Source organism: Rhinoderma darwinii, chromosome 7 (assembly GCF_050947455.1).
Source record: "Rhinoderma darwinii isolate aRhiDar2 chromosome 7, aRhiDar2.hap1, whole genome shotgun sequence".
Taxonomy (NCBI): Eukaryota; Metazoa; Chordata; class Amphibia; order Anura; family Rhinodermatidae; genus Rhinoderma; species Rhinoderma darwinii.
In genome coordinates this window covers 92238031-92260026 of record NC_134693.1, presented here as the reverse complement: position 1 = coordinate 92260026, position 21996 = coordinate 92238031, and the positions used below count along the sequence as shown (strand labels likewise).

The 21996-nt window shown below is 43.5% G+C and overlaps 1 protein-coding gene across 1 annotated transcript in view; it reads left to right on the top strand.

Moving 5' to 3' along the window:
- Positions 1-21996, top strand: part of BAIAP2L2 (BAR/IMD domain containing adaptor protein 2 like 2) — a 191175-nt gene that overhangs the window by 110412 nt on the left and 58767 nt on the right. The window contains exons 4-7 of the mRNA XM_075833680.1: positions 4364-4425; positions 7022-7093; positions 7693-7809; positions 21564-21710. Of these exons, the coding sequence (XP_075689795.1) occupies positions 4364-4425; positions 7022-7093; positions 7693-7809; positions 21564-21710 (398 nt within the window). The remainder of the gene's footprint in view (positions 1-4363; positions 4426-7021; positions 7094-7692; positions 7810-21563; positions 21711-21996) is intronic.

The window sequence follows — 21996 nt, the reverse complement described above, 5'->3', positions numbered from 1 at the left end:
TTATTGCTAATATATACACTACCGTTCAAAAGTTTAGGGTCACTTAGAAATTTCCTTATTTTTGCAAGAAAAGCACCGTTTTTTTCAATAAAGATAACATTAAATTAATCAGAAATACACTCTATACATTGTTAATGTGCTAAATGACTATTCTAGCTGCAAAAGTCTGGTTTTTAATGCAATATCTACATGGGTGTATAGAGGCCCATTTCCAGCAACCATCACTCCAGTGTTCTAATGGTACATTGTGTTTGCTAACTGTGTTAGAAGGCTAATGGATGATTAGAAAACACTTGAAAACCCTTTTGCAATTATGTTAGCACCGCTGTAAACAGTTTTGCTGTTTAGAGGAGCTATAAAACTGACCTTCCTATGAGCTAGTTGAGAATCCGGAGCATTACATTTGTGGGTTCGATTAAACTCTCAAAATGGCTAGAAAAAGAGAGCTTTCATGTGAAACTCGATGGTCTATTCTTGTTCTTAGAAATGAAGGCTATTCCATGTGAGAAATTGCCAAGAAACTGAAGATTTCCTACAACGGTGTGTAATACTCCCTTCAGAGGACAGCACAAACAGGCTCTAACCAGAGTAGAAAGAGAAGTGGGAGGCCCCGCTGCACAACTGAGCAACAAGACAAGTACACTAGAGTATCTAGTTTGAGAAATAGACGCCTCACAGGTCCTCAACTGGCAGCTTCATTAAATAGTACCCGTAAAACGCCAGTGTCAACGTCTACAGTGAAGAGGCGACTCCGGGATGCTGGCCTTCAGGGCAGAGTGGCAAAGAAAAAGCCATATCTGAGACTGGCTAATAAAAGGAAAAGATTAATATGGGCAAAAGCATACAGACATTGGACAGAGGAAGATTGGAAAAAACTGTTATGGACAGACGAATCGAAGTTTGAGGTTTTTGGACAACACAGAAGAACACTTTTGAGACACAGAACAACTGAAAAGATGCTGGAAGAGTGCCTGACGCCATCTGTCAATCATGGTGGAGGTAATGTGATGGTCTGGGGTTGCTTTGGTGCTGGTAAAGTGGGAGATTTGTACAAGGTAAAAGGGATTTTGAATAAAGAAGGCTATCACTCCATTTTGCAATGCCATGCCATACCCTGTGGACAGCGCTTGATTGGAGCCAATTTCATCCTAAAACAGGACAATGACCCAAAGCACACCTCCAAATTATGCAAGAACTATTTAGGGAAGAAGCAGGCAGCTGGTATTCTAGCTGTAATGGAGTGGCCAACGCAGTCACCAGATCTCAACCCCATAGAGCTGTTGTGGGTGCAGCTTGACCGTATGGTACGCAAGAAGTGCCCATCAAGCCAATCCAACTTGTGGGAGGGCCTTCTGGAAGCATGGGGTGAAATTTCTCCCGATTACCTTAGCAAATTAATAGCTAGAATGCCAAAGGTCTGCAATGCTGTAATTGCTGCAAATGAAGCATTCTGTAACGAAAGCAAGGTTTGAAGGAGAAAATTATTATTTCAAATAAAAATCATTATTTCTAAACTTGTCAATGTCTTGTCTATATTTTCTAGTCATTTTGCAACTCATTTGATAAATATAAGTGTGAGTTTTCATGGAAAACACAAAATCGTCTGGGTGTCCCCAAACTTTTGAACGGTAGTGTACATACCTCCTCCTTATACACCAGTGGTGTTGATTAAACTTAATAAATATATGTGGATAAAATAAATTATACAATGTTATTGGTGGGGCTTTAATGCAGTGATAGATTATAGTAAAAATACAAAAGAGAAAGGGATTGATTCACATAAACTACATAAAAATTAAAAGTTGGGGTCGCAATTGGAAGAATTTGGGTGGGAAGATGCGTGGCGCACAAGGAATTTGAAAACCTTTACATTTTAATGATATTCCAAAATTTACCATTCTTTTTCTACAATAGATTTAGCTATAGTTACTGGCCTCATACAGGATTACTAGAGTTAAATATTAAACTAAAGGCTCTTTTATACAAGCCAATGATTGGGTGAACAAACTCTTTTATTCCTGATCATGGTCACTTGTTGGTAGCACATCTCCCCGTATAAACAGTGGATGTGCTACCGAAAATTTGCAAAATGTATGAGGACGAACAACTGTATTACTGATTGTTCTTCCCATGCATTCCAACCATTGGACCATGTAAATCTGGCCATGTAAAACCACCCTAAGGCGGTATTCACACCGCCCGAGCCCGAGTATCGGCCGGTAAAATCTGCCATTTTGCCCGGCCGGTTTGCATAAACTTTTGCATCCGTTCCGGGCCGGGCAGATCTGGACAGTGACATCAGCGGCAACTCCTGAAGGGGAATCCCCATGTGTTCGGGGATTCCGCTTCAGGAGTTTCCCCTGATGTCACTGCCCAGATATGGACAGAGACATCAAGTGCTCTGTCCAGGAGCGGAATCCCCGAAAACACGGGGATTCCGCTCCTTCAAGGAGCTAAAGTGGGGCTAGCACATAGCAGAGCTGGGAGATACCTCCCTGCTCTGCTATAGTGGCGTCGCTACAGTAGTAGCAGCCGCAGCAGCTGCTAGGGGCGCCATGGAAGGTGTCGCCGGGCCAGGGTGCTTTTAAAACAAGCAGGGGAAGGAAGCCAGCGCAGCGCTCCCTCCACCTGCTGTACACCCCGGCCCTGCCACACAGTGTACAGCGCACAGCCATTCATCCGAATGGCATCAACTCCTCCTCCTCACATGCACTCTGCGCTGTGAGGAGGAGGAGGAGATAGAGCGCAAGCCACGGAAAACCCGGCCATCACTCGGGACACATTCCGGTGATGGCCGTGTATTACCCGGCCCCATAGATTACTCTGTAGATGACAGGTTACAACGAGATTACGCTTCCTCTGCTGCAACTACCACAGACAGAGTAACGAAGTGCACAGATTGTGAATAGACATCCTGTGGAATGTCTATTCACTGTCTAAACACTTCAGTATTGTTAATGTGTTAGTATAAGACAGCACATAGCGATCTAAAAGGATCTCTATGCGCTGCCTAAATGAATGGAGAGGAGTGCATGACGCTGATTAGTCAGCGTCATACACTCCTCTGTACAACGCCCACTTGGTCTAAAGTAAAAACACGCCCACTTGGGCATTAAGCAACTTACTAGCATAAATCTAAAATCGCTCATAAAGTGGTTTAAAACAGATCATTTAAATAAAAAGCATTACTGTCACCTACATTATAGCGCCCATCTCCTTATATAGGAGATAGGGTACTTATAATGTGGTGACAGAGCCTCTTTAACACAACTTTGATTGAGACGTGATACAAAGTTCTTCTGTGTTGGTATAGGTATATGATCCCACTTAGACTGTCACGCATATTTCCATCCAGCAATCCTATATGTTTTAGACAATGCGTTCAGTAGTTCATACATGGTGGTAATGCCCCACGGTGACCAAATTCTGATCGGGAATTCAAACCTTTGTCGCCTCTCTCACTGGTATATCCCTGACTCTTGATATAGCTACTGCTCTCCTAAATGGTCCCATATAATCAGTTCCTAAATATACACGGAAGTTTACACAATATATTCTTTTGGCTGCTAAAATAACAATAGCAAGAGAATGTTTTTGTCAAAATTGTTAGAGAGAAGTATAATGTATAATTTTACAATTCTTCTTGCTTTTAGATCCCAAGCCAGTTTTGCTATAAAAAAATATGTTTGTCCTTTTATTTGTTTACATGGAATTGTTTGCATGGAATTTGTATGCTCCTCCCGTGGTTTTTGCCCGGGTACTCTGGTTTTCACCCACACTCCAAAAATATACAGATAGGGTATTTAGATTGTGAACCCCACTGGGGACAGCAACTGAGGTCAAATTCTGTACAGCACTGCGGAATATGTTGGCGCTATGAATAAATAATAATCTTACTAATAAACATCTGTGTTTTTGGAACCTCAACAGACCCTATTGTAAGTCAATTTAGTCCTTTGGGAGCCATTGGGATCAGCACTGCATCATGTTCTCCGCGAGTGAATGGAAACTACAATGCAATTGCGAATAGATCCTTAGTGAATGGAAATTTTATTTTTTTGTAACTGTGGTACGGCAAAGATTTTAGAGCATGTTGAGTTTCTTTTTTTATTGTATCATCTACTACTCTTATTTGTTTTGTTGTTTTTTTATTAAAAATCTCATGTAAAAAACACATAGGAATTTTTATTACATGTAGTAGTGCTTATACAGTTTCATTAGAAACCATTCCAAGAGCAACCTATGACAAATAAGGCACACACTCCCAATTATGTGTTTCCAGGAATTGTACTGTATTGACAAGCATATCAGGAGCTACATATACAGTTACATAAATGCAATGTTCTCGCTTTTAATTTTACAGGTCAGCTACTTATCCAGATGGCTGATAGCTGCAAGAATGCAAGTGCTGGGATTAATGTAGTGGTAAGGAATTTTAAGTAAAATTGTTATATTATTAGGGAAATATTGCTTTCTCCTTTTGAATAAACTAATAATTGTTGAAATATTTAAAGATGATTTTAACTTAAAACATAAAATGTTCTATGCATTAGTAAAATAGAGGATAGAGCATTTGCCAATTCTTTTTTTATTTTACCAAAATTTTTCTGCAGATTCTGGCCATTTTTTAAAATGGGACAAATGAAAATGCAGCCGATTTGGTTGTTGCTAATAAATTAGCTGCCCAGCCACTGGTTGATAACTGTTGCTTTGTTTGATCATGCTTACAAAATGACAGTAGCGCATCAGTTTCTGAGAAGCTAATTCATATGACTGCACTTCATGTTGTCACATTTTCAAAAATGGCAGCCACAACAAAACGGAAATAAATGCAAATATCTCTCTATGTAAGAGAAACATAATTACCATTCTTTGAGAATCCTCTAATTTACTACTATATGACCTTTATGGTCTTAAAGGGAAACTATCAGTTAAATAATTTTTTTCACAATTGAACTGCATATTTACAGAATGATACCTTACTAATGTAGTATATTTACAAACTATGGCTTGGTACCTGCATTCTTTTACTCTCTATCCCCCTATCTATGTTGCTAAGTGGCATTCTCCAAGTAAACAAAACCTCCGCTGACCATCGCTATCTGTATACCATACTGATTAATAATGGATATGGATATCCTTCCTCTCCAGCCAGCGCGCTCCCATAGGCTTCCCAAAGCACTTTCTGCTCATAGAGTCAGTACTCTTGATGCTTCCGCAATGATTTCTGGGAACTTAGGGCACCGGCAACAGTACACGATGTACTGGCAGACACATAGAGAGATCCCACACTTCAGCCATGCAGCTACAATATTTTTGCCAGGAGCTAATGACGCATGAACAGGGTGAAAAAAAAACCCAGAAAAACGGGGAGGGGGAATGATAGATACACTCTAACTAAAGCATTCACGACTTGCATGTGCATCATGGTAATCGCACGGGCAAAGGAGCGGAGTTCTGTGTTTTGTTTTTATGTTAACACTGTGGTTTAGGGTAAATGGTTACTGGTTGTCTTGCAGGTGTGAGTTTGTTTTGTGTGTAGTGTATTGTTTTGTTTGTTTTGTCATGGCAGCTTCGGGGGGGGGGGGGGGGGGGGGGTCCTTGAAGTGGATCATTAAAAGTGGTGGAGGGGATGGATCCCTTTGAAGGCTTTGTTATCAATCTGAGGTCATCTGCAGAAGGACTTGCCCCTGTCATTCATGTTGTAGTTAAAATGTTAATGTTATGACCTTGATAGGGTCGCGGTTTATTTATTTATGTTTTGAATTCCATTGTGGGAATTCCATGTTATTTAATATGCTATTAAAAATGAATAATTCTTGGTTATTGTACTTAATAAACGGCTGATGTGACCAATAAGATCCAACTATGTTTCTGGGGTGTATTTTATTCGGTTACAGGGGCCACATAAGGGATATTGCATTATTAGACAACTCTACTTACTTGAGTCATGGGCATTTTCAAATGTACTGAACTGTGAAGAACCCTTAGGGTATGTTCACACGGGCTATTTTTAGCCATTTTTCAGGCCGTGAACGTCCCAAAAAACGGCTGAAAAATCAGAACCAGAATGCCGACAAACATCTGCCCTTTGATTCCAATGGAAAATACGGTGTTCTGTTCCGACTGGGAGTTTTTCTACGCCTCATTTTCAAAAAAGAAGTGCATGTCAGTTCTTCAGCCGTTTTTGGAGCCGTTTTTGGAGCCGTTTTTCATTGACTCAATAGAAAAACAGCTCCAAAAACGGCCGTAAAAAACACAGAGAAAAACGATTAAAAAAACGGCTGAAAATCAGGAGCTGTTTTCCCTTGAAAACAGCTCCGTATTTTCAGCCGTATTTTGTTAACCGTGTGAACATCCCCTAAATGATGTCACTTGCCAGAACAAGTGCATGTGTGGATTTGTTTTGGTGTGAAAACACTATAGATCTGCTGTAGCTGACCTTGCATGCAGCATGGAGGCAAAAGGACAGTCTCTGTTTTTATTTTTTTGTTTTTTTTTAATAATCAAATAGTGATACAGTAGGGTAAAAAAAAAAAGAATATATAATTTGTCTTGTTCACGCACAAGGACAGCTAAAGAAGCTCTACAGTGTTAGGAGTTTACAGACCACTCCCTTTTTGCTCGGCAACTCATTAAAGGCTCTGCTCACATTATGTCAGAGCCTGCTGTTAGCAGTATACGTCAGGAGTATTTACCAATGTATACCTCCAATGGAAGGCTCTAAACCAATATCATTGTAAAGGGAAACAGTGTTATAAGTTGCCCATAGGTTTCCATTGTAAAAAAAAAGGTACACCAACGCATACCTCACCGATGTATGTCAAAAGATTAGTCTTTTGACATATTTCGGGTCAGTGGGGCCCTATAGATAGATTTGTTACATGCGCCAGGAGCTTTCCCATTCTAATGTGATGTGAACACACCTTAAATTGATTTAAAAACTCTAGACGAATTTGCATCAACGATCAAAAAAAATCCTTGTTCTGTTCAGACAGAATAACTTTTGACTGTTTTCTAGTTTCAGACGTTGCATGGTGAGATTATCCAACAAATGGACGAGAACACAAAGCTGGATATGAAGTTTATACTAGTGAGTATGATTTACAATACATTTCTAGTGCTTCACATTCTGTATACTTTATGTCGCCACATTATTATGCAGCTTCTTCTACATAGGTTGCTATCTGTGTCCAGAGACAAGCCAGAAATTAGAAATAATAATAAAATTACATAACGGCAAAATATAATTGCACATATGTAGTATAAAGATAAATTGTTCTCAACAATACCACATTTTTACTTAAAGTAAAACCTACACTTGAATATTAGGGGACTGCATTATAATCATTTTCTTAACAAACTCCTTCTACCCATACCTCTCCATTTAGAAGATTTGGGTTATAGAAAAAATTTAATACCTTGAAGCTGCTCCCCAGGAACGGTCAGCTGTTTGTCACTTGTGTTCTGTGTATGGAGACAGCTGAGGGGCTTGCCTTTAACAATATGCTTATGGCCTTCATAACACCCCTGTTGTGCTTACAGTTTTCAGAATAAGTTTCCCTGCAGAAGATTTGCCTTATTACCAGAATTGCTCCTGCTTGTAAAGGGTGAGATTTGGGTAAAAACGTAATTTCAATTTATTGCTAATATTGCAATTCCGTTGTTATTTTCTCTTCTACTGTTACATAGGAAAGCCAAAACCGTTATGAAATGGAGTATCGCCAGAGAGCAAATACCCTTGATAGGTGTATGTCAGATGCATGGAAAATGGAGCGACAAAGAGACCGTAATTTGGAAAGTATGAAGGTAAGTACAAGAAACAAGCATTTATTCAAAGCTGTTTATGAAACGTTACTGGCACTGCAGAGGGAGCGCTGCTGTTTGTTCAATAATATTTGGCACTGATATTTTCAATATTATGGCAATATTATGTATGGAAAATCTGTTGGGACTTCTATTTACGTATTAGGGTTGGGTGATGATGTTCAGAGAAGCCTGGTTTGCATTCAGCTCTCCTATTTATACCTGTGTTTCATGGAATGGAAGTCAGGGCTTTGTATTATTCAGTCTAATTCTACTGACTTCAAATCATTGTGCATTTTGTAAAAAAATGGAAATGTTCTTCCCAAAATTGTTGCCACAGAGCTGGAAGTTGACAATTCTCTTTCGTCCCTTGTATGCTGTAAAGCAGCCCAGATAAAATCCATGAAAAACCGTCCCAGAACTTTCCCACTCCTCCTCCAAGTGTCACAGCACTGCCTATTCAGCTACGAGGTATTCTCCTAGCACCTGCCAAGTTTGCCCACCACATTGTCAGCTACAAAGGGGCCTAGGGGGAAGAGGGAGCCCACTCTGATGACATAGGGTTTGTGTGCTGTGTTCCATGCTTGTCCTGCTACACCATGCCTGGTGCCTGCCTGCTGCCTAGTCTCAGCCGAGCCTGTCTTGCTACTGTCTGAACTACCACAGGTACACTATACGAACTATAGACTGTGACCTGTGTCCTGTCAAGTCGGTACGGCCCAGTGGGTCCACATACCCAACGTGACAGTAGGCTCAGGCCATGGACCCCGCTGGTCAATCCAAGATGCGGGCGGATATGCTAGACCTCCGGTCTCGACAGGACCAACTCCTTCAGACATTGAACATTATTGCACGTATGCTAAAGGTGCAAGCTGCCGTTCCTCCTGCTACACCTCCTGGCAGTACTGACCCTCCAACTACACCTCCTGGCAGTGCTGATCCCTGATTTTCTTTGCAGCTTCCTGACCGCTATGATGGAGAAGTGAGGACCTGCCGTGGATATTTGAACCAGTGACAGATCCACTTTAGCCTGTATGCAAGGGCATTCGCGTCTGATGGCGCAAGGGTCGCGTTCATCATCTCTCTCCTCACTGGCAGGGCCCTTGCATGGGCGAAGCCTATCTGGGAGAGACAAGGACCTGAGACCCGTGACTTCCAGGGGTTCCTACAGACATTTCACACAGTGTTTGAGGAGCCTGGACGAGTCTCGTCTGCAGCCTCCTTGCTGAACCTACGCCAGGGAGACACCACCGTGGGCGAGTACGCCATCCACTTCTGCACCCGGGTGGGAGAACTGTTGTGGGACAGTGAGGCCCTGGTGGCTACATTTTGGCAGGGATTGTCTCCTAGGATTAGGGACGAGCTACCGTCTACCCCGGATGCCCTCATCCTTCTGGCCACCTGGATTGATATAAGGATCCGAGAACGGTTCCAAGAAGCTCATTGGGAGGGAGGACTCCCTACTCCGGTTCCTACTTTGCAGCAACCCCTGCTGTCCTCAGATGCTGATCCTCCTAAGGAGTCTGTGAGGACGGACCGGTTTAAGCTGTCCACGCAGGAGAGACAACGCAGATGCACCTCGGGACTCTGTCTGTATTGCGGCCTCGGAGGCCATCTTGTGCATCTGTGTCCCCAAAAGGCCCAGAGCCTAAGGTTGGTGGGAGAGACAACCCTGGGTAAAGAAGGCCTTTTGTCTAAATTGTCCATTCCTGTGACCATAGTGTCCAGCGAGAAAACGCATCGGGTCTCTGCGTATCTGGACTCTGGATCCGCTTCTAATTTCATACGTAGAGACCTGGTGGATCTTCTCCAATTGGCCACAGCCCCTCTGGAGAGGCCGTTGATGGTTGCATCTGTGAATGGACTACCTCTGCCAGACCCAATTGTAGCTGTGACTAAGCCGCTGAGGCTGCAAGTGGGAGCCCTCCATTCTGAGCACCTCTCGTTCTTTGTCCTGGCTAAAGCTGTCAATCCTGTGCTGCTGGGTCTGCCCTGGCTCCGTCTACATGCCCCAGTCCTGGACTGGAATTCTGGAGAGGTTGCCTGGTGCAGATTAGTTTGACTCAGCCTCCTTTGCCTCAGTCCTTAGCAGGATTGCCTGGTCATTATTTTGCATTCTCGGATGTCTTCAGCAAGAAAGAGGCGGAGTCGCTTCCCCCACACTGGGGCATCCCAAAATCCTTGGGCATCCCTTCCCCGTGGTAGGGTATATCCTCTCTCCGTGCCAGAGACTCTGTCCATGTCCGCCTATGTTAAGGAGAACTTGGAGAGGGGCATCATGTGGAAGTCTTCCTCCCTGGCAGGAGCCAGGGTTCTTCTTCATCAAGAAAAAGGATGGCTCTCTGCATCCTTGCATCGACTACCGGGGTCTCAACCAGATCACGGTAAAAAATAGGTATCTGTTGGCGTTAATTTCTGAACTGTTTGATCGCATACATGGAGCCAAGATTTTTTCAAAACTAGACCTGCGTGGGGCTTACCACCTAATCCGGATTCGCCGGGGTGACGAATGGAAGACGGCATTTAACACCTGTCACAGAAAATATGAACATCTAGTAATGCCCTTCGGTCTGTGTAATGCTCCCGCGGTCTCCCAGGAGTTCGTTAATGACATCTTGCGTGACCACATCTATGTTTGTGTTGTGGTCTATCTTGATGACATCTTGATTTTTTTCTCCAGATCCAATGACTCATCGGAGACATGTCCGTCAAGTTTAGTACGGTTAAGGGAGAATCGTCTGTACGCCAAGTTGGAGAAGTGCGTGTTTGAGAGAGATACTCTACCCTTCCTGGGCTACATCATCTCGAATCAAGGTCTCAAGATGGATCCTGAAAAGTTAAAGGCTGTCCTGGAATGGCCAAGCCCTCAAGGCTTGAGGGCCATACAGCGCTCCCTGGGATTCGCCAATTACTACAGACAGTTCATTCCAAACTTTTCCTCTCTGACATCTCCTATCTCTAACCTCACCAAGAAAGGCATGAATGCCAAGGTGTAATCTCCAGAGGCGGAAGCCACATTTAATAGCCTGAAGAGTGCCTTCACGTCAGCCTCTATCCTCCATCATCCAGATGTTTCTCGACAGTTCTCATTGGAGGTGGACGCCTGCTAGTGCACTCCTGATCCAGAGAGGTTCCAAGGGCAAGTCAATGGTATGTGGCTGTTACTACAAACTCTTCTCTTCCGCAGAACACAACTACTTGATTGGGGATCAGGAGTTGCTGGCCATCAAATTGCCTCTGGAGTGGCGACAACTATTATAGGGCGCAGTTCATCCCATCTTGATACCTACGGACCACAAGAATCTCACCTATCTCCAGACGGCCCAATGACTGAATCCCTGTCAGGCCAGGTGGTCGCTGTTCTTTGCCCGGTTCCAGTTTGAGCTCCACTACCGTCCGGCCGACAAGAATGTGAGGGCCGATGCCTTGTCCGGGTCATTAGAGACAGAGGACACTATGGAGTCTCCACAGAATATCATTAATCTGTCCTGCATCATCCCTGTCAACCCTCTGCAAGTTAGACACATTCCCCCGTGGAGGACTTTTGTGCGTCTGGCAGACAGAAGAAGAATCCTCTGCTGGGGTCTCAGTTCCAAACTGGCAGGGCACGTGGATTTCCGTAAGACCCGAGACTTGATCGCTCGTCAGTTCTGGTGGCCCACGCTGCCAAAAGACATAACAGACTTTGTCTCCTCCTGCACGGTGTGCGCAGCAAATAAAGCTGCCCACTCCAAATCGGCAGGCCTGCTCCAGCCGCGGCCTGTGTCCGATGCCCCCTGGCAGCATATTGCTATGGACTTTGTCACGGACCTGCCTCTCTCTGCTGGCTGCAGTACGGTCTGGGTGGTGCTGGTTTAGTTCCACTGACCAGTCTACCGTCTGCTTCTCGACTGACCAATCTCTTCGTCCAACACATCTTCCATCTTCATGGCTTGCCTATGCATATTGTGACGGATCGGGGGGTTTCAGTTCACCTCAAAGTTCTGGAGAGCCCTCTGCGTACTCCTCGGTGTCAAGTTGGACTTTTCCTCTGCCTACCATCCCCAGTCCAATGGTCAAGTCGAGAGAATAAATCAGATTATGGAGAACTATCAACGGCACGTTATCTCCAAGCAGCATAATGACTGGATGCAGCTGCTTCCTTGGGCCGAGTTCTCCTACAACAACCACACTAGTGAGTCCACCGCTAAGAGTCCATTCTTCATTGTCTATGGCCAACACCCTCGAATACCTCTCCCTGTTTCCCCTACAACCCAGGTGCCTACAGTTGACTCATTCAGGGATTTTCTACAAATCTGGCAGCAGACCCGATCTTCTATTCTGCTGGCGGCCGACCGCATTAAAAGAAAGGCAGACACAAGAAGACGTACTAAGGTACTAAGGTCTGGCTGTCCTCTAGGAATATCCAGCTGAGGGTGCCATCGTACAAGTTTGCTCCCAGGTTCCTTGGACCCTTCGAGATTTTGCAACAAATCAACCCTGTCTCCTACAAGCTTCGGCTGCCTCTTACCGTCAATATCCCCAACTCCTTCCATGTCTCCCTCCTGAAACCTGTGGTCCTGAACCGCTACTCTAAGACTCTTAGCCCTGCAGTTGCCCCCATAAGACTCTTAGCCCTGCAGTTGCCCCCAGCGGTTCTTCCGAGATATTTGAGATTAAGGAGATCCTGGACACAAAAAAAAGTAAGAGGAAGAAGCTTTTTTTAGTAGATTGGAGGGGGTTTGGTCCAGAAGAGAGGTCCTGGGAGCCAGAAGAAAATCTTAATGCTCCTACCCTCATTAAGAAGTTTCTCTCTCGTTCTGGTCCCAAGAGGAGGGAGCATAAGAGGGGGGATACTGTAACATCTGTCGCTGAGCACGAAGTCCTTCCATCTGGTCGACGCCCTTCTCTCCAGAGATGTCTGCACATGCGGCTGTCCTGTTCCACAGTGACCACCAGGGTGCGCTCGTGAGCTCAGTCCAGCCTTGGAGCCAGAGCGCACACAGGTGTGAGATTGAGCTGATTGCTTCCACAGAACCCTGGGCTATAAGAAGGGCTCTGCCCCTTCCTGCCTGGCCTGAGCCTTGTTTTCGTTATCCTAGTATGTCTATGCAAATGGTCTCCTAAGTGTTTTCCAGTTCCCAGTGTTCCCTGTTCCTGCTACCTGTAACCTGTATCCCGTGCTATCCTGGTCAAGTGCCGTGTTGAGCTGAAGTCGTGCTGTGCTGTTTTCCACGCCTGTCCTGCTACACCACGCCTGGCGCCTGCCTGCTGCCTAGTCCTAGCCAAGCCTGTCTTGCTACTGTCTGAGCTACCACAGGTACACTTTACGAACTATAGACTGTGACCTGTGTCCTGTTGGCCAGCTGCCATACCGTCAAGGCGGTACAGCCCAGTGGGTCCACATACCCAATGTGACACCCTGGTCTACCAGGGATATGTTTCTTTTTTTTTTTGTGTCATTATACATTTTAAGTATGAGCAGTTGCAGGCATGCTGAGGGAAGAGGGGCCCATGTGCTGTTTTTGCACACGGGCTCCTAGTTTTCTGTGTCCGCCTCTGACACTGTCAAATGCTGAATCACAATTATTCATTCCAGAGGGTGACATTTTTACTGCTCCACAGCACAATGGTTTTGATCAGATGCATACAAGTCTCACATCTATGGAAACTCAATCCATAAAGCTCCTGATAAACCGTTCTTGTGCTGACCTTGTTCCCTGAAGTAGTTTACAACCCGCTAGTGATTGTTGCTACCAAACAGACTAGTTTGATGCACTATAAACTTCCGCACTTGTTCTTCTATGTGGGTGAGCTGTCGTTGCACCTACATATTTGTAACATCACAATAGCAACACTAAGGATGGGTTCACACGTGGCGGAATTTCACTTAAATTCCGCTGCGGACACTCCGCAGCGTTAATCCGCAGCGGTGCCGTTTGTCCATTGACTTACACTTTAATTTAGCAGTGTTCGTTTAGACGAGGCGTAAAATTCCGCTGCGGAGCATAGGCTGCGGAGCGGAATTTGGTGTCCGCAGCATGCTCTGTCTGTTGCGGAGCAGTGGCGGACTCATGGCGGAATTTCTCCATTGACTTCAATGGAGAGTCAAAATTCCGCAATGAAGTCCGCAGATCTTATGTGTGCTGCGGAGCGTATTGGTTTTACTACCATGACATTTCTTCATTCTGGCTGGACCTATGTATTTCTAGGTCTACAGCCAGACTGAGGAAGTCAATGGGGCTCCCGTAATGACGGGAGCGTTGCTAGGAGACGTCTGTAAATAGTCACTGTCCAGGGTGCTGAAAGAGTTAAGCGATCGGCAGTAACTGTTTCTGCACCCGGGACAGTGACTACCGATCTCAATATACATGTATCTGTTAAAAAATATATAAGTTCATACTTACCGAGAACTCCCTGCGTCTGTCTCCAGTCCGGCCTCCCAGGATGACGTTTCAGTCTAAGTGACGGCTGCAGCCAATCACAGGCCAAGCACAGGCTGCAGCGGTCACATGGACTGGCGCGTCATCCAGGGAGGTCGGGCTGGATGCCGAAAGAGGGACGCGTCACCAAGACAACGGCCGGTAAGTATGAAAATCGTTTACTTTCACTAGGGAAAGTGCTGTCCCTTCTCTCTATCCTGCACTGATAGGGAGAAGGGAAGCACTTTTCCCGCAGTCCGCAGCAGCTAGTCCGCATCAATGTACTGCACATTTTGTGCAGATCCGCAGCAGAATCTGCAACGCAGATTCTGTGCGGCATTGATGCGGACAGTTGCGGAGGAAATCCGCCACGTGTGGTCATGCCCTTACAGTTGACTGGAGGAATTCTAATTGTGAAGAAACTTGGCAAACTGTGTGGGTGCCACGTTTGTGTCACAGATCTTAAGTGTGACTCAAACTACTGCTACTTTGGAGACTGCATTTCTGTATGCAGAAATACTTTATACATCTTTTTTATAAAGGTTGTTTATGAAATGGCCAAGCCATATAGCATGTATATATAAAGTATTTAGTAATGTGTATGAACCCCATCAGTGCTGGTTAGATTTTTTTTTTAATGAGCCTCCAGTACACTGCTACTTCTAAAGAGCCATTTACTTCCTTTATTCCTAGTTATGGAAATATATGCTCTAGGGGAGGTTGTGGTGTGTATGGATGGTTAATATACAGATAAATACATAAATAGTTATAAAGTCACTGGTGCATTTATTGCTAATATAAATTAGCATCTTATAGTTCACATTGTTGAGTCTCAGCATCACAGTATACAGGCACAATGCTTTCCAACTTTAAACACACACACACACACACACACACACACACACACACACACACACTATCTATCTATCTATCTATCTATCTATCTATCTATCTATCTATCTATCTATCTATCTATCTGTTACAGGAGAATATTGTTCCCATCCAGACACTCTGTTTTATGACCACATAAAATATACCTGGTAAATAGATATAGTATATACTGATATTATTCAGTGGTGTTCACCCTTTGAGGTGGCAGTATGCTCAGAAGCCATTTGGTCATAGATTCTTATCTACTGCCTTATTAGCATTACAATGGACCTCAGTACAGGAAGGAGCCATTGTAAACTGGATGTAGGGACAGCTGAGCATACTGGGAATAGATTTACCTATACTGTACAGATGCACATTGGAAGGTGTATGGGTGGTCATAAGGCGGAGTCAATGGAATGGGTGGGTTCAACCCAGGGATAGGAACATATAGGTCATGGGAAGCTCTTGGTGCGGGCTCTTTCCTGCCAGCCCTGGACGCTCAGCACTTAACATCAGGAGCCAGCTAAGTTCTATTATATGTGTGCTTTCTGTGTATGTATATAAGTATAATTATATTACAGCAGACTTTATATGTGTACATAGAGATATTCTAGGAATCTTATGTGGATTATAGATGAGTAGATATATATATGCTGTTTATGCATGAGTCTCTATATGTACATGTACTAATGGTCAGGCGCTGTATGTGGCTTTGGTTATAGTGGTAGTACCAGGAGACCGTATAAGGTTGGGACCTGGATTTATATTATATATACATACACATTACTAGTCACATGTGCAAAGTGTTCAGGGAAGGTAGGAAGAGAGGCCGCTGTGTGTGGTTGTGTTGTCTATGTAATGTATTGTATCTTGATGTAGTGTATATTGGTTTGTCACGTCTATGTTATGAGTAAAGTATTTTTATATATTTAAGTATCTGCGAGGGTTGTATGTTACTCCTGTGGTGTGTGTGAAGGACTGGAGTGTGTGCACATTGTGAACAATACAAAGTAAGCGGACTATATGAGAAACAAAGGTAACGGACTAGGAACGCAGAAAAGGGAGATAATACAGATAGTCATTTGCCCCCTTTAACAATGGCGCCCGAACGTGGACTGTTTTAATTACTCTTTATTAGGATATCAAGTAGAAATCTTTGTTATACTGTGAACTTAGGTTATTATCCCTGAGAGGTTCGGACAGGTAGCACAGTTTCTTCTGAGGCCTAGTGTGAGCGATTAATTACAGCGAATCTAGTTAAGTTGAGTTCCTAGAATATTGGTTACTTCCTGTGTTTTTTGTGTTGTTTTTTTTTTTGTTTTTTGTGTTTCTTTGTTTTGTATTTTCAGTCCTTTGATAGAATCTTGCTGGTCGGGGAAAGAAGTTCAAAAGAGGATCTTTCCCATGCAGCAACCACTAGACAGCACTCATAGGAGTAGCACGGATCGCAGGATAACAATGAGTGACAAAGCAGGACATGTAACTTTTGAAAAGTTAAGTAAATGCAATACGTTTAACCCTGTAATACTGAACACGTATGAATCTACTAAGATTTTATGGGAATCACTGTTAGAACAGGCTGGTTCCTATGATAAGTTGCATATTGCCAAGCGTAGTGTGTTGAACCAAACCTCTAAACGCCTTCACATGCTTGCTAAGCTGGTGTGCGTTTTTGAGGACAGCATTTGTAAGCTGGAGGAGGTTGACCAGCACAATAGGTCAGGGACAGTTATCTCTGGAAATTTACATTGCTATTGTTGTACAGAACGGGTTAAACAGGTTTGCAGTTTAGAGACACAACTAAAAGAAAACAGTGAGGTAACCGTAGAGAAAGACAGCCAAATAATCAGGCTACAGTCTCAACTAGCTGAAAGAGAGAAATATTATGCAGATGTTGACAAGGTTTTTATACAGTTATATATGGACATAACTGAATATAAGAAAAAAGCAGCATCTACTGATGTGACTATTGCTGACCTGAAAAGCGAGCTAGGTAAAAGGGATGAGACTATCAGTGATCTGACAAAGACTATAGGTGAGTCATCACGTCAACAATATTTGCCCACAAAACAAATTTGTGTTTTGAGTGCAAACAGGGGGACTGAGGAGACTGCACCTATGACTACTGCAGACTATACAAGGTCTGCCCCAAAGGGGACTGCTTGTAATGCTGCCACAAGTATTGCTGGTGACACAGTTGGTGGATTGGGGGGGGACGTGGAGAATTTTCAGGCCACCTCCAACTCACAAATGTGCCACAGTAGTACAGGAGAATTGCAATCTTTCCATAGCATGGAGAGGATGCAATTTCTGATGAAGATATACAAACTGATTCCTAGATATGATCCAAACGTAGATCCCTTCACTTCCTGTGACATTTTTGAGGGACATTGTAAGAAATTTTCTGTCCCTCAGGAATATCGCATGGAACTGTTTAAACTATGGTTACCTACACATCTTCATCAAAGATATGAGGTCATAGGGAAAACTGCCCCCAGGAATGGCTTATTTCATGATGAGGAAGACAGACTTTCCATCCTCATGAAATTGGTAACAGGGCATTTAGACGTCAACCCGGAAGTCCTAAGTAATTTCAGGCCTACCATCCATGATGAGCCCTTGTCTCTATGTGGGAGGTTTGAAGCTATGTATAGGAAAGTGACTAAGGATCATAGTATGGGAGTCCCACAAGGAATGGTACGCATGTTTGTGGAAAAGTTTCCATATCTTGACATCGCAATTCGTTTGTACGCGGCTAAAGCGCCATCACTCATTGAAGCAGCATTAGTGATAGAGCAGTCCAGGCAGGATTTGCTGAAGAAAAGAAAGTCCATAAATATCAGGAGACAGGTAGCAGCTAATAGCAAACTGCAACATGACCATGTGCTACAGGATACGGCTTCTAGCCAAATACCTGTGTATCCTAATGCATCCAAATTTGGGAAGTGGGGGAATGTCCGGTGCTTCCATTGCCTACAATTTGGGCACATAAAGAGATTCTGTCCACGAAGAGTTCACAAGAATCATGTGAACTTAGATAATAATGGTTTCACAATGAAATCTAATTATGTTAGGTGGACAGGTACTCCAACACAGACACAGAGAGAACATCTGAGCACACAGGCTACAGATAAAGTTGGGCTGGTACAAGACACTGGTACAACAGATGCCCATATTGGGATACTGGTACAGTAAGACTTGTGGTTGGGGATCCCTAAACATCTGGCCCTAATATGTAATATTCATTGATACCCCATAGAAAATTGCCCACAATTTATTATTCATGTAAACCTAAATAACTCTCAGTTGGTGGTGATAAGACATGATCACCAACAAGGGGGGGGGGGAGGGATTTGGTTTACTGTTACAGAACCTCTTTGTTGTATTGTTTTTCTTAGCAAAATGTAAATGTATTACAGTCCTGTTTGCCCAGTGGATGGGGGTTGTCTACACAAGAGATATCTAGAGTTGCCTTGGCTTTTATGGCGTTTTTACTGTAGAAGCCATTCTATTCACAGGTGTGCCCCCTAGGGGGTAAGGCCATGCAGCTTTCACATACATTGTGACTCTTGATTTTGCCAGATGCAACAGCAGTGGCAATGCGCATATAAACTTTGTGAGTTCCTAACTAGTTTATGCACATTCATTGTAGTACAATTTTGTTATACTGGAAAACATAGCATGAAAACCCTTACTTTACACACACATTTGGTGTTTTCTGTGAAAGGTATGCTCATGAATATCAATCTTTTACTTGTTAAAATGCAAGGTATTTTTATTATTTTGTTTGTCTCTTGGTATCTAATGGCAATAGTGGTGTTGATGGTTCTCAAACTATTGTAGTGCACAGAACTCCAAGCACTATAAGTTCTTGTAGAATTGGGCTGTTCAGTTCATGCTGGGAGTGCTAAAATGTTAATAACACCCCCAGATCATTGAAGAATGGTAAGGCAGATGCATAATGTACCTAAAAGACAAGAGTATGATGCAGAACACACCTAGCAGCAGAACTGCATGTGATACAGGCTGCGGTCTTGAAGATGGTGGTGTTGGGTCTTGATACGCTTTTTCCAAGGTCTATTGCTTATTCTCCTGTGTCTCTTACTAAGGTAAACCCTGTACGTAGGCGGTTGGTCAGGCCAACAATTGCCAATCAATTGTGTAACCGGTCCAAAGAAATGTAGCGGATAGCTTCCACTAGGACCCATGGAGGCGTGTGGTGTGATTTGGGCGCAAGCCTACAAAGTCTGCGGCGCAGCCAATAGGCCGTGGAGCATAGCTCTCGCTATTGGGGATTCTGTGAGGGAGTGGATAGCCCCACTGTGTACCACAGAGGCGCATTGAAGGAACAACGACCGCCCGGTCGGACGCAGGTCTTTGTCGCAGCCGGTCCAAGGGGGAACTCCAGAGGAGTCATGATCCCAAGCCTCTGTTCATACTGTAACTACTGAGGGTGCCAAGTGTTGTAGTCTGTTATAGATACCGTCCACAGGGGGAGCATCAAATCTCCTGATGGATTCTAATCATGTAAATGACAGATAACTGAGACAACAATGACAGGTGAAGGAAAGCATGGACAACATGCAGAGATGAAATGTCTTGAACCTTGTGTTTGGTACTAACTGCAGCTATTGAGGAGACCTCCTCCGAGGAGCATACTGTTCTCTTAATATAATTTCAGGTACAGAAATGCACAAAGAAACAATGAATGCCTTGGACGGTAAAAGTGACCTAACATCTGCCCAAACAACCCATTTCTGATGGACTCCAAGATGGGGTGACAACCAGAACTGATGATGCCCAAGAAGATGAACCAACAGATTGGCCAGAAATGCAAAATGAATAAACTTATTCTATGTCTTATGTGCTTGCAAGAACATATGGACTGCCTCTAAGATACATGTTCTTGTGGACAATCTTCTTTCTCACATCCAAGGGAGAAGTAGTGATTTTTATTTTTCCACTGTGGACTTCCTAGGTGTTTTTCCTGCTGTGTGCCAATTACACAGATGTTTTTTTATACCTCCTCCACAGTGGTTGACAGAAGATCTCACCTTTACTTGTTTTTGCAATGAAATGTAAGCACCCCACACACAAAAGACCAGACTTCCAACATATTGTGTCGGTATACCGACAACAGGGGGAATGTTACAGGAGAATATTGTTCCCATCCAGACACTCTGTTTTATGACCACATAAAATATACCTGGTAAATAGATATAGTATATACTGATATTATTCAGTGGTGTTCACCCTTTGAGGTGGCAGTATGCTCAGAAGCCATTTGGTCATAGATTCTTATCTACTGCCTTATTAGCATTACAATGGACCTCAGTACAGGAAGGAGCCATTGTAAACTGGATGTAGAGACAGCTGAGCATACTGGGAATAGATTTACCTATACTGTACAGATGCACATTGGAAGGTGTATGGGTGGTCATAAGGCGGAGTCAATGGAATGGGTGGGTTCAACCCAGGGATAGGAACATATAGGTCATGGGAAGCTCTTGGTGCGGGCTCTTTCCTGCCAGCCCTGGACGCTCAGCACTTAACATCAGGAGCCAGCTAAGTTCTATTATATGTGTGCTTTCTGTGTATGTATATAAGTATAATTATATTACAGCAGACTTTATATGTGTACATAGAGATATTCTAGGAATCTTATGTGGATTATAGATGAGTAGATATATATATGCTGTTTATGCATGAGTCTCTATATGTACATGTACTAATGGTCAGGCGCTGTATGTGGCTTTGGTTATAGTGGTAGTACCAGGAGACCGTATAAGGTTGGGACCTGGATTTATATTATATATACATACACATTACTAGTCACATGTGCAAAGTGTTCAGGGAAGGTAGGAAGAGAGGCCGCTGTGTGTGGTTGTGTTGTCTATGTAATGTATTGTATCTTGATGTAGTGTATATTGGTTTGTCACGTCTATGTTATGAGTAAAGTATTTTTATATATTTAAGTATCTGCGAGGGTTGTATGTTACTCCTGTGGTGTGTGTGAAGGACTGGAGTGTGTGCACATTGTGAACAATACAAAGTAAGCGGACTATATGAGAAACAAAGGTAACGGACTAGGAACGGAGAAAAGGGAGATAATACAGATAGTCATTTGCCCCCTTTAACACTATCTATCTATCTATCTATCTATCTATCTATCTATCTATCTATCTATCTATCTATCTATCTATCTATCTATCTATCTATAACCACGTACCTTGGGGACCCATAGCAAAACTTGGAATTTGGCCTTGCTTCGCAACAACCACCTTCAGCAGCTGGAGAGTTCAGGACATGGAAACAGTGATGAATTTGGTGTCTACTCTGTCTTTGTATTTCTGTCATAGTCACGCATTGCACCTCACTTCTGAATGGAGGAGTGCCCCTTTGAATGCTGGGCCCCATAAGAACTGCTATGCCTGCTACCATGGTAGATACTCCAATGGTTATTTGTTCTTCTATCTTCTGCAGGAAAAAGTGGACATGTTGCATACAGACATGCTTTCATTTGTCCGAGAGAGTCAGCGAGCAGCAGAACTGGAGGAGAAGCGCAGATACCGGTTTCTGGCAGAACGACATTTGCTACTGTGCAGCTCCTTCCTGCAATACCACAACCGGGTAAGACGTTTCCCCAACCGCAATGGGGAGATTTAATTAGCAAAAGGTGCCATAACTCTGGCACAAATTGCGCTAAAAAAGTGGCGAACATGGCACGGGCGAAATTAATTATGTGTTTTAGACACATTTTGTACCTTCCTCCTTTTGAAAAGTGTCTGTAAAAGGGGCATGGCTAAGAGAAGTCATAAAATGCACCAGATTGATGTCTGCACAAAATATTATTGTAAAGTATGTCAGCCATGTGGTTGCATAAGAGAAAAGTGTCTAACATGTCTAGCACAATGTG